The 14726-nt window shown below is 44.7% G+C and overlaps 1 protein-coding gene across 1 annotated transcript in view; it reads right to left on the reverse strand.

Moving 5' to 3' along the window:
- Positions 1-14726, reverse strand: part of CSMD1 (CUB and Sushi multiple domains 1) — a gene marked incomplete at both ends in the record, with an annotated part of 1981616 nt that overhangs the window by 112648 nt on the left and 1854242 nt on the right. Inside the window, one exon of the mRNA XM_080796866.1 lies at positions 10799-10987. Within this exon, the coding sequence (XP_080652992.1) occupies positions 10799-10987 (189 nt within the window). The remainder of the gene's footprint in view (positions 1-10798; positions 10988-14726) is intronic.

Below are 14726 nucleotides of genomic sequence, written 5' to 3' on the forward strand. Positions count from 1 at the left end.
CAGACTAAGAAATCGTGTCCATGTTATTATCTTCATTTTAAGTGGGGACTTTGATGTCCAAACATAGTAATAACTTACTCAAAGTTCAGTGTTTGGGAGCCAGGCCAGCCCCCCGTGTCAAGTGTCTCACTCTGAAGTTTATGCTCCTTCAACTGCAGTGCAATGGCCTTTATCACTGTGATAAATAACACAAAATATTTGGGAATCCCTTTTTCCCAATATTTCTTTCCAGGAAGAAAATATCAGGGTCTGTGTCACTAACATCTCCAGCTTTTCATAATTTGAAAATGGCTTTCCCATTTCTTTTATGCCATTGGCTTCAAAAAAAATCTCTCACTTTGCTGCCTAACATAATGCTTACTCACTATAGAAAATGATAAGACCTTCGAGAAAACCATAAGTCTCTCCAAGACTTGCAGGATTCATAACAGAGTATCCCCACTGTTTTCATCCTGAGAGGTACAGAGTAACCCATCATGAGGTGATTCCCATTCATAATCAATAGTGCTGACGTACACAGACAAACAGATGCGTGTATGTCTGTAATTTCCTGTGTGAAGATCATTAAAATATATTTCTAACAAATTTCTGAAAATAATCAGGCTAAATGCACAACAATAATCGTCTATGGGAGTTGGTATGATTTCTCAAAAATCCAAATTTAGGAATAATAATTAAAAAAAAAAAACTGACAGTGCCCCCTTCCCTGTCTGAGCAGCTACATCTCCCTACAGAATGAACGCTCACGTGCATTCAGTCGTATTGTGGGCACAGATGCAGATGATACCAAAACCACCTCTATCCGAGTCTCCTACATGGGGTTCGTTGCAAATATGCTATTTCTTATATTTATAATTGCTTGTCAGATGTGCTCTATCATGGAGGCAGCAACTAACTCAAAATACAGCACCATCTGCACAAGATCATGGGGTCCAGTTTCCCTTTCATTTGATTTCTTCACATGACATTTGGAAGTTAACTACTCCACCAAATGATATGCTGTTGGGTGAGCTAATAGTCTATTAGAAATTGGCACAGTAATTACTCTCAAGACGATGCATTCCTTGGCCAATGCTCTTATATATTATTTTTAAAAGAAAATTACCAATGATACCTAGCAGCAAAGTCAAGAAACCAAGTGAATTTCAGAGTCAAGGACTTGGTGCATCAAAGACCCACCCTTCCCCATCCTATGTCTGCAAAACCGAGATCAAGTTTTGCTGAGTCTGTTCCTGCAAATCCAAGCTGTTATAATTAGAGGTGAGAGAGTTTGCTTCTAAGCTTTTCCATAGACAAGTCCAATTTAATAATGTTCTCTATTAATCTGACCCAACTAGGAATATGGAACCAGGGAATATATCAAACTAATCCCTAAAACAAACACCCTGCACTAAAATCAACAAAGGGTATTTGACAGTTAATTACAACTCCCTAAAAAGGAGAAGCTAAGAATGAGCTTTTTAACATTAGAAAATCAATCATAGCATAAATTCATAAGCCAAGAATGCCTTACTTTAAAGAAAAATGCATTACAATGAACTAGAGAATGGTCAGCCAACTTTCTTTGCCGCGGCCAAAATGCATTTGGAGAACACAGTTCCTGGGGGTCCTTATGTACGCGTGCCCAGAATTTTTCAGGTCAAATTGAAGAACTACTGGAATGACCTCAAGGGTTTCCTCTGTGAGTCTCTCTCTAACAGTGCCCTAGTTTTGACTGGGATCAGAAAGGCAGGTGTGGGGGAGAGAGACGGCCAAGAATCTGACATTTCATCTCCAGTTGTAGTGAGCCCCGAGGTTCTTCCGTTTCAACCCACATCATGTCACTCTGGGCGCAACTTTCTGAAGAGCGTGACTTTCTATTTCTTTTTTTTATAGTAAAAGAAAAGGGACAGAGGGTGGAATTGACAGGTTTGAAGTATAGACTTGAAGGGTGGGAGGAGCCAGCGTCTGAGGGGTTGTGGAATGAAAAAGGAAGGGGAGGGGGTGTTTAGGGAGTGAGAAGTGGCCATGCCTGTGGGTTTCCTCGGGCTGCCCTAATGGAGTGTCCTGCTCTTGGGGGATTAAATAACAGAAATGTACGACGTCAAGGTTCCAGAGGGCAGAGCTGGAGGCCAAGGTGTGGTAAGCATTGGCTCCTTCTGAGGGGCATGAGGAAGCTCCTACTCCAGGCCAGTCCCCTTGGCTTGCATGCAGCCATCTTCTACTTATGTCTTTTCCCACGGTCTTCCCTCTGTCCCAATCTCCTCTTCTTAAAGGACAACAGTCATATTGGATTAAGAGCCCACCCTAATGACCTCACTCTAACTTGCTTACCTCTGTGAACACCCTCTATCAAGTTTGGTCACATCAGAAGGCACTGGGGATTAATACTCCAATATATCTTTTTTTTGGGGGGGGGGATTTCAGGCCATAATACCATGTGGCATAAGACCCCTGAAATCCCACTGTCTAGCATCACACACCTAATCACAGAACACTACAGCCTACATCTGCCATGCACACAGATGCTCTGATTTGTAGAAGCTATGCCTATAACCTCTTTATTGCTGTATTTGAAAGCTGAAGATAGCATCACCAGTGCCCTAATTTTGAGCTGGGCTTCACCCAACAACAGCATGTATGATAGAAATCTTATTAAGGAAGGCAATCGATGGGACGGTGAGACCATATTTATTTATCCATAAGTTTGGATCAATGACAATTATGATCCGGGATTATGCAAAATGCTGAGGATTCCAATATAAAGCACCTCTCTTTAGAACGGGTATTTGTAACACGCGGTCTTCAGATCCCTGCACCAACGTCATCTGGCATGTTCCTGAAACTGCAGGTTCCAGACTCTGTAGGACCTGCTCATTCGGAACCAGAGAACCAGAGAACAGGGAGGCTGGAAGTTAGGGTCTCCCTCTTTAACAGGAACTCCTGGTGACTCTTGTCTTCTCAACTCTTGAAGTTGAGAAGCACTTGACAGACATCTGGACAAAACAAAGTGGGAAGTGCTGATATGTGGATGCAAAAAGATGCTCTGGGACCCAGGGGCCCCTAAGTCCCCCTAGAGACAGAAAGTGGCTTGCCCGGGGGGAAGTCACGAGCAGCAGCGCAAAGGTGACTTCGGACGCCGTGTACTGGCACGGCACAGCCGAGGCAGAGACAGCAGGTGCACGAGTGCGTGGATGCGAATCACCCCTGCCTGTCTTCAGTCTCAGCAAGGTCACTCATTCCGTGTGCCGTGGTCTGTGGTAAGACCTGTCCGTCACCCCGAGACTCTCCGGCACTTACCACCCCTCTCTGAGCTGTTGACTCTGCTTCCACTTTTCAGCTCTCTCTATTCACAGAATTTAGAAAGCCAGCTGCCTTGGGAACCTGAATCTTATCCCCGTGAGCCCCTGGGGGTCTCCCGGGCAGCACCCCTGCATGGGCTCACCGTCCACTTCCCTGCCTGGGCAGCTCTGCCCCCTTCCAGGGACGGACGCTTTCACACTGTTGATTTTGCTGGTGCAGCGTGTCACCTCATCACGGCTCTTTCATGAGAGACCGTGACCTACTCGTCAATGTCCGTCAGTAACTTCAACATCGCGCAGTGCATTTTACAATCTCCACTCCTCTTTGCCTTTCACTGGTTCAGGAGCCATCACTTCGAAGGTGCCTCATGCTGGAGTGGAAAGTCCTGCATGGTCTCTTCCCTCTCCGCTGCCAGGGCAGGCCCTCCCCAACACGATGCCCCAGGTGTGAGGGCACCCACGTGGTCCTCGCTGCTGGTTTGGGGAAATAGCCCATGTCAGAAGCACTTCCCGGGGTTAAGTGCAAAAACTACATCAGAGGCATTTCCTTGAATGCGAGGTTGACCTCGATTAGGTGCTCACGTCCGTACAACTCTGGAGTTTCTCAGGAAAAAATCCTGCTTGCGTATTTGGTAGTTCCTGGCCCAGGAAAGTTAAGAGCCTCATATAACAAGTACTATTATACAAAATTACCCTATGTGTGCATTTGCACTCACTACTGCTTTCTTATGAACACGTCCCAGACTCAGACAGAAAACAGGGAACTGTGGGGGGACGGCACGTGCCAGGCATGAGCAGGGAAGATGCGTTCTTTAATTCAGTGAATAAATGTGCTGGTCTTTGTACATGATAGAGGATAATTCTATGTGATCCATAAAATGTTTGAGATATAGTTTGCAAACGCTAGAAGATAACTGGTCTTGGCTGAATTAAGACCTTCATTCTGGTCTGATCCTGCCACATCATTTAGGTCAGAGGTCGGCAGACCATGACCCGAGGGTCCAGACCACCAGAGAAGTTTTCGTAGAGCTCACCAACTAAAAATGGCGCAACTGCAAGGCTTGTGAAAAATTTACAAATGAAGACTATGTGACAGAAACTCTAAGTGACTCATAAAGACTAAAATATTTATTACGTGGTCTGTACAGAAGAAGTTTGCTGCTGCCTCATTTCAATTATCATGAAAAATAAGAGAAATCTATCACCAGATTAGCTACTTAAATATTACTGACTTTAATTGGACGTTCATAAAGTTTCAGCACGAAAGCAAGTTGACAGGTACTTACTGAAAACACTCATGGATGGAAATATGTTTGTATCGTGAAAGAGTCCTTTTTTATTGGGCATCTCTTAGTACAAGGTTCTATGGTAAAGGTTTCATGTCAAATTTTTCACTCATGCCTTCAAATAAGGCAGCAGTGGGGTCTTCCTGTCCCCATGGCCAGAGGAGGAGGCTGAACCTCACAGAAACCCAGTTTCCTGCTCAGTGTCACATCGGTCAGTGAATGTTGGGGACAGCCGGGATCCACATCTAAATTTCAGAGATTGGCTGAAATATCCAAAATCGAATCACTCAATCCCATGAAGAGACCAGGGGTAAATGCACAGTAATTGGCAGATTTTGGCCATATGAACTATGTGGCTTCATACTTAAGAACTTAGAATATGCGGGCATAATGACCACAACCTACATGCGTATATATACATATTTTCTTATGTAACGTAACATGTGATTTGGTATTTTTGAAAAACATTTTATTAAATTTCTAGAAGCCGGGACGCCTGGGTGGCTCAGTTGGTTAAGCCGCTGCCTTCGGCTCGGGTCATGATCTCAGCGTCCTGGGATCGAGTCCCACATCGGGCTCCTTGCTCGGCGGGGAGCCTGCTTCTCCCTCTGCCTCTGCCTACCACTCTGTCTGCCTGTGCTCGCTCGCTCTCTCTCTCTAACAAATAAATAAATTAAAAAAAAATTTAAATTTCTAGAAGCCTTACATGATTGCCATGACACATAGAAGCTTGATCATTTCATAGAAGCAAATAACGATGCATATGAAAAAAATCGAGCCAAGAGTCATAATGACCTATGCATTTTATGCTCATAAGTAAGCTATCAAGATTTACAAAAATCTTTAAAAGTCATTAAAATTTACAAAATAACTCACATTTAATTTACAAAATAACTCACCAAACATATCCTCCTAATTTTTTATAATGTTGTTATTTTTAAATAAAAGATGGTCTTTCAGGAGGCAGCAACAATGTGTACGGGGTACATGTACGATACAGTGGATACAGTGGGAATACCTAGATTTTTGCATCTGAAACACATGAGTTCAAATCCCGTCTCAGGGGGTCAGTCTTTGTGTTGCTTGGGGACGTCACCTTTGAGCGCTGGAATCCATACCGGTTAAAGAGTGAGGAGAGAGACGCGCAGGTCACCCCTGACTCCCCGAAGAGCCCCACACCCCATTTTCCTCGTCCAGCCGCCCACCGCTGCACTATGACCTTCACATCCACGGCTACAGCTTTCTGAGGCATCTACACGCCTCTAGGCTTCCAGGTCTCTCCGCCTTCAAGGTCTGACTTGATAAACAGAAGCTTAGTCACGTAATTTGTACGAAAGACCACGTTTCCTTCTCTTCTTTGCCTGCACAATGCAAGCAGAGCATAAACAGTGGTCAGTGTCGGCACCAGGCTGAAGCTACAGATGACCAGAGGCTGAGAACCCAAGTTTGAGAGAGAGAGAGAGAGAGAGGGGGGGGGGGGCAAACCAGGAAACAGACTCCTAAGGACAGAGAACAAGTGAGGGTTGCTGGAGGGGAGGGCGGGGGGATGGGGGATGGGGGATGGGTGGGCATCGAGGCCGGCCCTCGGGACGCGCGCTGGGTGAAACGACACATCACTAAATTCTACTCGTGAAACTAACGCCACACTACGTGTTAACTAACTAGAATTTAAATAAAACCTGGAGACAAACAATAAGAATTACAATAAAATTGACGTTTTATAAAAAGAAAGAGAAGACAGATGGTTTCTGGGAGCTGCTGTCTCTTCAACACGGGAAGGTGGAAAGCCCCGCGCTGTGTTGCCCGGGTTTACCCGGGTCTTTGAGATAATAGAGAAAATCTCGGTTCTAACTCAGGCGTCTCTTCAAGATGAATGAGATCAGCGTATTGATAATGGAAACCGCGGCTTGGCAGAGTTTCTTGCTTTAGGGCAGGAAATGAAGCCTGAAGGACAGAAGATGCGCTTGGCTTTGTCGGGGAGGACACGAACCAATACAGATTTCTGAGAAAAATAATTTAAAAGGTCAAGCAAAGGGAGAAAAACAACCTGAAGTTCCCTGAAACCAGTAGCTGCATCTCTCCTCCTGCAGGTTTTTCACGCACAGATGACCGGACTGTTTGTTTAATCCCGCCCAGAATTTTCTAACTGCTAATTACAAGCTCTGCGTCTTGGGAGCCACAGTCCCATTGCTAAGTTTGGGGGAAGCCTCACAAAGCCACCTCCAGACCTCACAGGAGGCACTAGTGCTGAGGCTTAAGTCTTGAAGACCGATTCTAGGTTGTTTCTTCCGTCCTCTCAACAATCGGGGAGCGAGGCATCAAAATGCCCCAGTTTAGAGAGATGAGGACTCCCTTACCATCAGCCCCTATGTTTCTCTCAAAATTCTGTGCTTCTGACTCGCCGCTGGGAAAAAGTCCATGAAAACAAGAGAAAAAAAGTCAAAGGAAACAAGAGAAATTGAAAGATTCTGGCAGAAGATGATGACCATTTTTAAAGAAAAAGAAAAAATCGTTCTCAAATATGTGTCTCATAAGGTTCATAGATTTATAAAGTTTTTGCATTTGAAATATTTACCAAATGCCATAGGTGACAGGGTGTCTGGCTGGGTGTCCTGGGGACCGCAGACGGACACAATGTGTGGGCAGTTAGAAAAGGCATAACTTGTAACCATTCTTCTGTAAGATTGAAAGGAGCGGTGCTAAAATCACTGAGAAAACACAATCACAGCTCAAGAAGGGTCCCTGAAATCTTACATAATACACTGAAATATTAACTACACATCAAAAGTGTTCAGTATTAGACGGCCAGGGCCTTCAAGAGAAATGTGTTTATCTATTTATTCATTCATTCATTCCAATTTCCAAGTCCTCTATTTTCAGATAGAAATAATTAAAATAACTACGGTGATCTCTGAGTTTGCTAAAAGTCTTAGACTATTTCAACACGTGACATCAGGAATGAAATTCCCAATGACCCCCGAGGCCTCGGAGACAACGGACTACAGGACTTACCGACCGCTTTGGAGCACATGTGCTCTGCGGTCCCGCGTCTCAGAGAGCCCCGTTCTGGGGGGGGGGGGCGCGAGGGGGGTGCATTCAGCTTGAAGTCTGTCCCGGCACACGCATTGTTTAATCATAACTTTATTCACTGGATTTGGTCCTTACAGAACCTACAAGGGCGCATCTCTTCTCACGAGACACAAATGACGACGCACCCCATATCTTGAACGCATTCTGCGGCGGCGCCCTGAGAAGTCTGAGACAAGGACCTCTCTGAGCACCAGCGGCTGCGGGACACAGCCTGCCCACGGCGACCTGGGGGGCCGCACGTCGGCCTGGCCCGGGAGCCTCTCCCCGCACACAGTGGGGCTGTCCGTCACCCTGCCAGCACGGGAAACTAAAGTGAACGTCCTCACCGACCGCGTTCCCGTCCTGACCCTCCACAGCCGTCACAAGGGCTTCTGATGCTCCTTCCTTAGTGTGTCCTGTGTCTGTTTTCTCACAGACCTATGTCCCCTGTGTTTTCAAGGACCAAGCACACCCTCCTGAGCATCTAAGTACCCTTGTGTTCCCGCTATCGGCCGTACCTCGGAGAGATCTTTCTAAAATGTAAGGCACCATCACAGCCCACAGCTCGTCGATACACGGGCACCAGTCACAGGATGGGAGGCGGAAGCCACCGACACTGGCAGTTAAGGTCTCCCACGAGAGGCCCGTGTCCTCCGCAAGCCCGTCTTTCATCACCCCCCCCCCCCGCAGATTCTAGCCCCGGTGTCCCACGACGGCGAAAGTATCCCTGACCTTCTCTGCCACTTCTACTCAACGTGTACCTACTGTCACTGAACGTCACGCGGAACTGTATCCACCGCCTCCGAAATCTGTTGCTCCCACTGGACCTTCAGAGGTTTAAGGGTTGGGAAGATGTCTGGCCACCTGCCATGCCTAATTCAGAGGTAAGTTTGGGTTGAAGTCAAAGTAGATGGTCTTTAATGCTTGCCATTAGGTTTTACATCTACAACAATGACCTGATCTACAAACACCGTCATCATGATTAATGTCGCTCTGCCTCTCTATGAAAACACCAGGTCAAGAATTGCATAGCGTACACCCTCTCCGTAAATTTTATTATAGCCTCGTATATGATGAAAATATTTTGTATCTTATTATAACTAAAATGCTATTTTATACAAATTGTAAATACCTACGATGGAAAGACGAAAGACTTTTTTCCACAGGACATGAATTTAAACACCAAAAATACAGATTCTCTCCATAGTTGGTGCCTACAAGATTTTTTAGGAGGAAAATTCCTTTTGGTGAAAAAACAATTTGATACAGACACAGAAGTGTGGGCAGAAGGTCTGGATTCTGGGACAACGTGTTTGCGATTATTGGTAAGTCACTTTAACTTTTATAGGCTTCGGTTCTAGATACTGGAAAGCAAGCAAATTGAACCAGGTGATTCTCAAGTGCCCTCCCGGTTTTGTAAGTCATAGTTTATAAAGAAAGCACACGGTCCTATTGGCTGCCTGGTTCTCAGAACAGTTAACAAAACGGGTTGAACACGGCGGGTTTGTTGTGGGAAGAGGGTGCTTCTGGAGCATGCGATCTTTGGAGAACACAGTTCTGTGGGTCTTTATCTCCCAGAAGAAATCTGAAGAAAGGTAGCCTAATTTTCCATGCCAAGTATGCTGTGTGCTTGTGTTATTCTCAGGTACACACAACACAACCAAAACACACACGCATCACACTCGCTCGGATTCTCAGCCCATGCTGCACGGGCTCCTTGAGGACCTGGGTTTTGGTGCAACGTTTCTGAGTCATTAACTGCAGCCCTAAATAGTTCTGCTAAGGGAGGGAATGGGAGAGGAGGGAGAGGGGGCACAGGTATCGGAGAAACACCTGCAGACCTCGTCTTGTTCCTTTCAGCCTTTCGTAGGAAGGAGCGAGCCGTGTCCCCAGCTCTGCCGGGGTTTCCAGAATTCCTCCCGGAGCAGGAAGACACACGGAACGTGCCCGGATTGTGGGCTCCCCGTGTCCCTCCCGTCACCCCAGGGTCTTTCCCCCTGCATCTAGTATCTTCTGTTCTGAGAGCACCTTCCGCCTGAGCTCTCCTTTGTGACTCAGGCTCTAGAGATCCCGATTCTGGAATTTCTGCCAACGCTGCCCGACCCCTCAGCCCCGCACCCCACCCTTGTCCACTTTGGGATTTTGTCATGATTACTGCCATTGGCATTCTGTCCCCAGGGCACAGGACACACAGTTGCCAGAGCTACTCTCTGAGTGATACAGTCTATGTCGTAGAGTAACAGAACATTAAAAGAAAATGAGAATTATTTCTTCTTGTAAAGAACGAAATCATCATTCTGAGTGAAAGAAGCTTTGGGATCTTTATGTTTGTCTTATATTTAAAAAGAATTTCCAGAGCTGGAACATAAATAATGCAAGCTAAGCGTCTGATTGACTTCTGGTGGCTAAAGACACATACAGTCACTGTGATAAATATCCATTATTGTCTCAGAGAGAAATACCAGAAAATCTAATACCTATGAAAAAAGGAAAAATGGAAACCAATATGAGGCTCCACTCATAAATCATAATTAGCTTTCAAAGACCAATATATTTTCTTATGAATATAAATCCCGATAAGGCAAAACTATGAAAATTTCATGACTCCAAAGCCTTCAATTAAAATTAAAATGCCTTATTTGAAAATTTGATTTTTATGCATATGACAGATAAAGTTCCCAAAAAAGCATGAAATATTGAAATCAACTTTAACAAGTCCTAGATTTAAATGACCAAAGGAAAATGAAATATATGACGTATGGCTCAAAGAATGAGTTTTTAATCTAAATTATGAAAAGGGGGTTTTAGTAAATTGATTTTTTAATTAATACAACTGTCAAGAAAAATTCCTTTGAATCTACATCGAATAACACATTTTTTCCTTCAAAATGAAATATAAGTAAGTATTAGGGGAACCGCCCGGCTTCCAGTGAGCATCCGACCATCCTCTGAATGCAGGCTGTAAAGCTACATCGAGCCTAGTGTAAATGTCAGAAATGTTTGCGTGGCCGGTGGAAAGTTTAATTTGTACTTCTATAAACCCACATCCAATTTTTCTTTACCTTTCCTCCGTCACCGCCGCTGCAGTAATTCTCAATATGTGATTCAAATAAGAACAATGAATTTAATTCAAGTTTGGGGATGAAAAAGCACCTTTCTTACCCTGGCAGAGGGGAGCGAGGGAATCCCACTGATACATGCCTCCTGGACTCTGTCGGCAGGTCGCGTTGCTGTGACCGATCATCCGATGCCCAGGCTTGCAGAAATAATGCACTTTACTCCCCAGTGCTCCTGTGGTCCTGTTGAAAACACCGCCGTTCTTCGGGGTGTGGGTCAGGCTGCAGTAGGGCGCTGCGGACACACAAGCACATCCAGACATAAATAAATCAACAGGGAGAGACTGGGGGTTTCCCTCGGTTAAAGGGATATAAATGAAATATCTTTCTTGTTTAAAGAGTGGGAAATCAGCACCAATATGTCAACGTGTTCTAACAAGTATCCCCACACACCACAGCCTGGCACGGGGCCTTCCGGATCACTGCCGCTGAGAATGCAATGTGGTGTCGCCACATTAGAAGACAGTGGCAATTTCTCATAAAACAAACATGTTCTGACCCTACGATCCAGCAGTCAGCGTCCTTGGTATTTGCTCAAAGACTTAAAAATGTAGGTCCACAAGAAGAAGAAAACGTGCACGTGAATGTTTACAGGAGCTCTCCTCATGGCCGCTCAACCTTGAAGTGAGCATGACGCCCTTCAGTGGGTGATGGATGGACAGTGGCCCGTCTGAACAGTGGCATATTCTTAGGCACCAAAGAGAAGGGGCTCATCAAGCCACGAAAAGAAATGGAGGAAACTTACGTGCTTATTACTAACTGAAAGAAGTCAGTCTGGAAAGGCTGCCAACTGTGTGATTCCAACTGTATGTATGGGATTCCGGAAAAGGCGACACTATAGGGATCCTAAAAGTATCAGTGGTCGCCAAGAGTCATAGGGAGGGATGCACGGGTGGAGCACCGAGGGGTTTTAGGGCAGTGAGGCTGCTCTGTGATACTGTAACAATGGGTATATGTCATTATCCCTGTGTCCAATCCACAGAGTACACGATACCAAGAGTCACGCTGATGTAGACCCCAGGCTCCAGGTGATGATGGCGAGTCCATGCAGGCTCACTGATGCCAACAAATGCACCATTTGGAGGGGACGTTGATGGGGTGGGGTGGGGGGGCTGTATCTGCAGCGGGAGGGGATACATGGGAACTCTCTGGATCTTTTCCTCAATGTTGCTATGAGCCTAAATCTGCTCTGAAAAAATAAAGTCTAAAACCAAACAAAACTAAACCAAAACACATCCTAAAAGCCTAGAGCCAAGGTCCAATCTCCTATTTTGAAGTTTGGACTACGGGCAATTATTGCTCCGTGTGAAGTAGGATCTCAACTTCCTGAACATTGTACAGAAATACCCGGAAGAATCACGCTGGATTCCCGCACGCCTTCCCTTAAGGCCGACCCACTGAAGTGAGCTGACTGCCCCCCAGAATAAGAACATGGAGGTGCGGCTCTGAGCACCTTCTTTGAAACAAAACAATGCTCAATATTGGAAAAGAAAAGCATTATTAATATGGAGAAAATAGAAAAATAGAACATTTTGTCGTTAAAGCCATTAACTCTTTCTTTGTCACTGTTGTTAAGTGGGCCTTGTGAGTTGCACCATAATGGAGATATGAAGCTTCTTTTTAACACATAGGATTTAAATAAAATCTCTGAAGAAAATGCACTACTGCAGGTCAACACAAATCTTCCAATAGCTTTAGTCATTGCCTATGTAGGAACTTTCTAAAATTGGGGACAGGCGTTTATTAGAGTAAGTCTCACCTACATAGAATACAATATCCCGGCGACTAAAAGCTCTGCGTCTTATTTACACATTTAGAGAAAGAAACTCATTTCACTCTTACAAGATCAGTTTCATTGCAGCAAATGCTCCTATAAACTCCCTTCAGATGAATTGAAACAATAAAATAAAGAAAGTTGTGAAGGACTAGAAATGCTGTTTCCTTTGGAAAGATGAGGTTTAAATGTACCACCTCCCCATGGGGGCTCCGTAGACAAACACACATACAAGTCTGAGTGCTTAATGTGGAACCCGTCCTTAGAAGTAAATGCAGAAGAAACTTTTTGAAGGCTCCCTATCATAGCATTGCCCAGAAGCAGTGTCTGAGTGTCTGGCCTGGGTTGTCAACCATACTGCTATAAGGAGCATCCTCAGAGAATATCTTCAGCTGGATGATCTTTGGAAATTCCATTTCATTTTTTTTTAATGGACTGATATTTCTTAAGTGAAATTTCACTAAGTATTGCGAGAAACTTTTGATTCGCTGCCCCACGGGCCAAGCCATTTTTTTATGTCCTCATTCCAGACCCAATTTTGTAAGTTTTGAATGAATGAAAATATTTATTTTAGGGAAGGAATGGGTATAATCAGGCACCTTGGCTAACAACGGCAAAAACCAAAACAAAACAGAAAGATAATTTATAGGAAGAAGGAGCAGACTGTAGGTCTTACTCTAAAGGGAGAGAGAAGATTAAGTCTGAAACGGCCCTGAAGGGACAAAGAGACCACATAATTCATTGCATGTCACCCATGATTTTTGTCACAGTTTAGTCTGTTAAGGGATATAATGTGTGGGATTGTCCAACTCTGTACAGTCTGATGATTGTCCATTTTCTCTCCTATTTACTATGTCTTTCCTATCACTGGGCTTTCAAGATACCTCTTCTCTCCTAACTCACCTAGAATGAGAGAGCTAGAGAGGGGCCCAGGGGAGAAAAGAGAGCCCTGAGAACAAAAGGGACAGATCAGAGCACGCGCCCCACCTGTTTAATTCTTGGCTATAGTAAGACACAGAGGACCGATGCCCACCTCAAAACTGCTGGTAGAGCGTTGGAAAAGCAGGGAGGCATCCACTATGGGAGAAGACTGGGCAAGTCAGAGACTCTGGAATTTCTGGATGTATGTCTGACCCACCTCTATCTTTAACTGTCCCCATACGGAAGCTCACGCGGTTCACTTAGTATGGAAGGACCATTATTAACTCTGCATGCACTTAGCACAGTACAGTGCACTGACTAGAACCACCTTTGGACAGCCCTGGCTTCGTATTTCTTGCTTTCAAATTATGTTCCTCAGTTGTATCAATCCTATGTTCGGATGACCAGTATTTCGTATGCATGAGGCAAACAGAGATGTCAGATACGGCGTGTGGTCAGACAACAGGCCAGAGTTCCCTCGCCCACCCCACTACGTATCGGAGACATGCTCATCTCATCCCCGTGATCAAACCACTCATGATGAACTCCTAGCAGAGGTCACTGAAGCACCAAATTTAAAATGAAAACCTGTTAAAAGATAGAGGTATTCACTGACCACTCCCCCCCCCCCACAAAAAATTACAGCTTTCTCTGAAATTCTCCAATTTCCTACTCTCCCAACACAGTTTAACAAAGAGAATCTTCTTTTCTATAATGAATTAAAATGCACCTTGAAAGGCAGAATTCAAGGTTTAATCACATCACCAGGCTACTAAGTGACTTGCTGCTGACAGAAGGAAATCAGTTAGGTTCACCATGATTTCCCCTGCAATGTCCATTTTTGCACCTTGGAAATAACTTCAAACAATTCTAAAGGTCTCAATATTTATTTTTCAAAGCAAGGAATGTGATGAACACAAATCCAATCATCGCCCTAATACTCTCCTAACTCAGTCTAATGGAAACAATTTCAACTTTGAGCTCTTTGTCAATAAGCATTTTGAATAACTACTTTGAGAGAAGGAAAGAGACCTGAAGGTCTGGGTGTGTTTTATTAAACTTTATCAAGAAAAAATGACTGAATTTCATGCCCACCGTCTGCACTTCTAAAGCCTTTTCAAACCCTTGATACTCTGTAATGTTCCACGATGTCTACCCACCAGAGAGAGCTGAAATCTTATCCTCTAAACTACTGTCCCTTTTTGCTGTTCCTCTTCAGGACACTCTTTAGCACTGACCAAGTCAAACACCAAGAGAGGACTTCCCGGCCCTCCGGTAA

This window comes from Martes martes (assembly GCF_963455335.1).
Source record: "Martes martes genome assembly, chromosome: 2".
Classification (NCBI taxonomy): Eukaryota; Metazoa; Chordata; class Mammalia; order Carnivora; family Mustelidae; genus Martes; species Martes martes.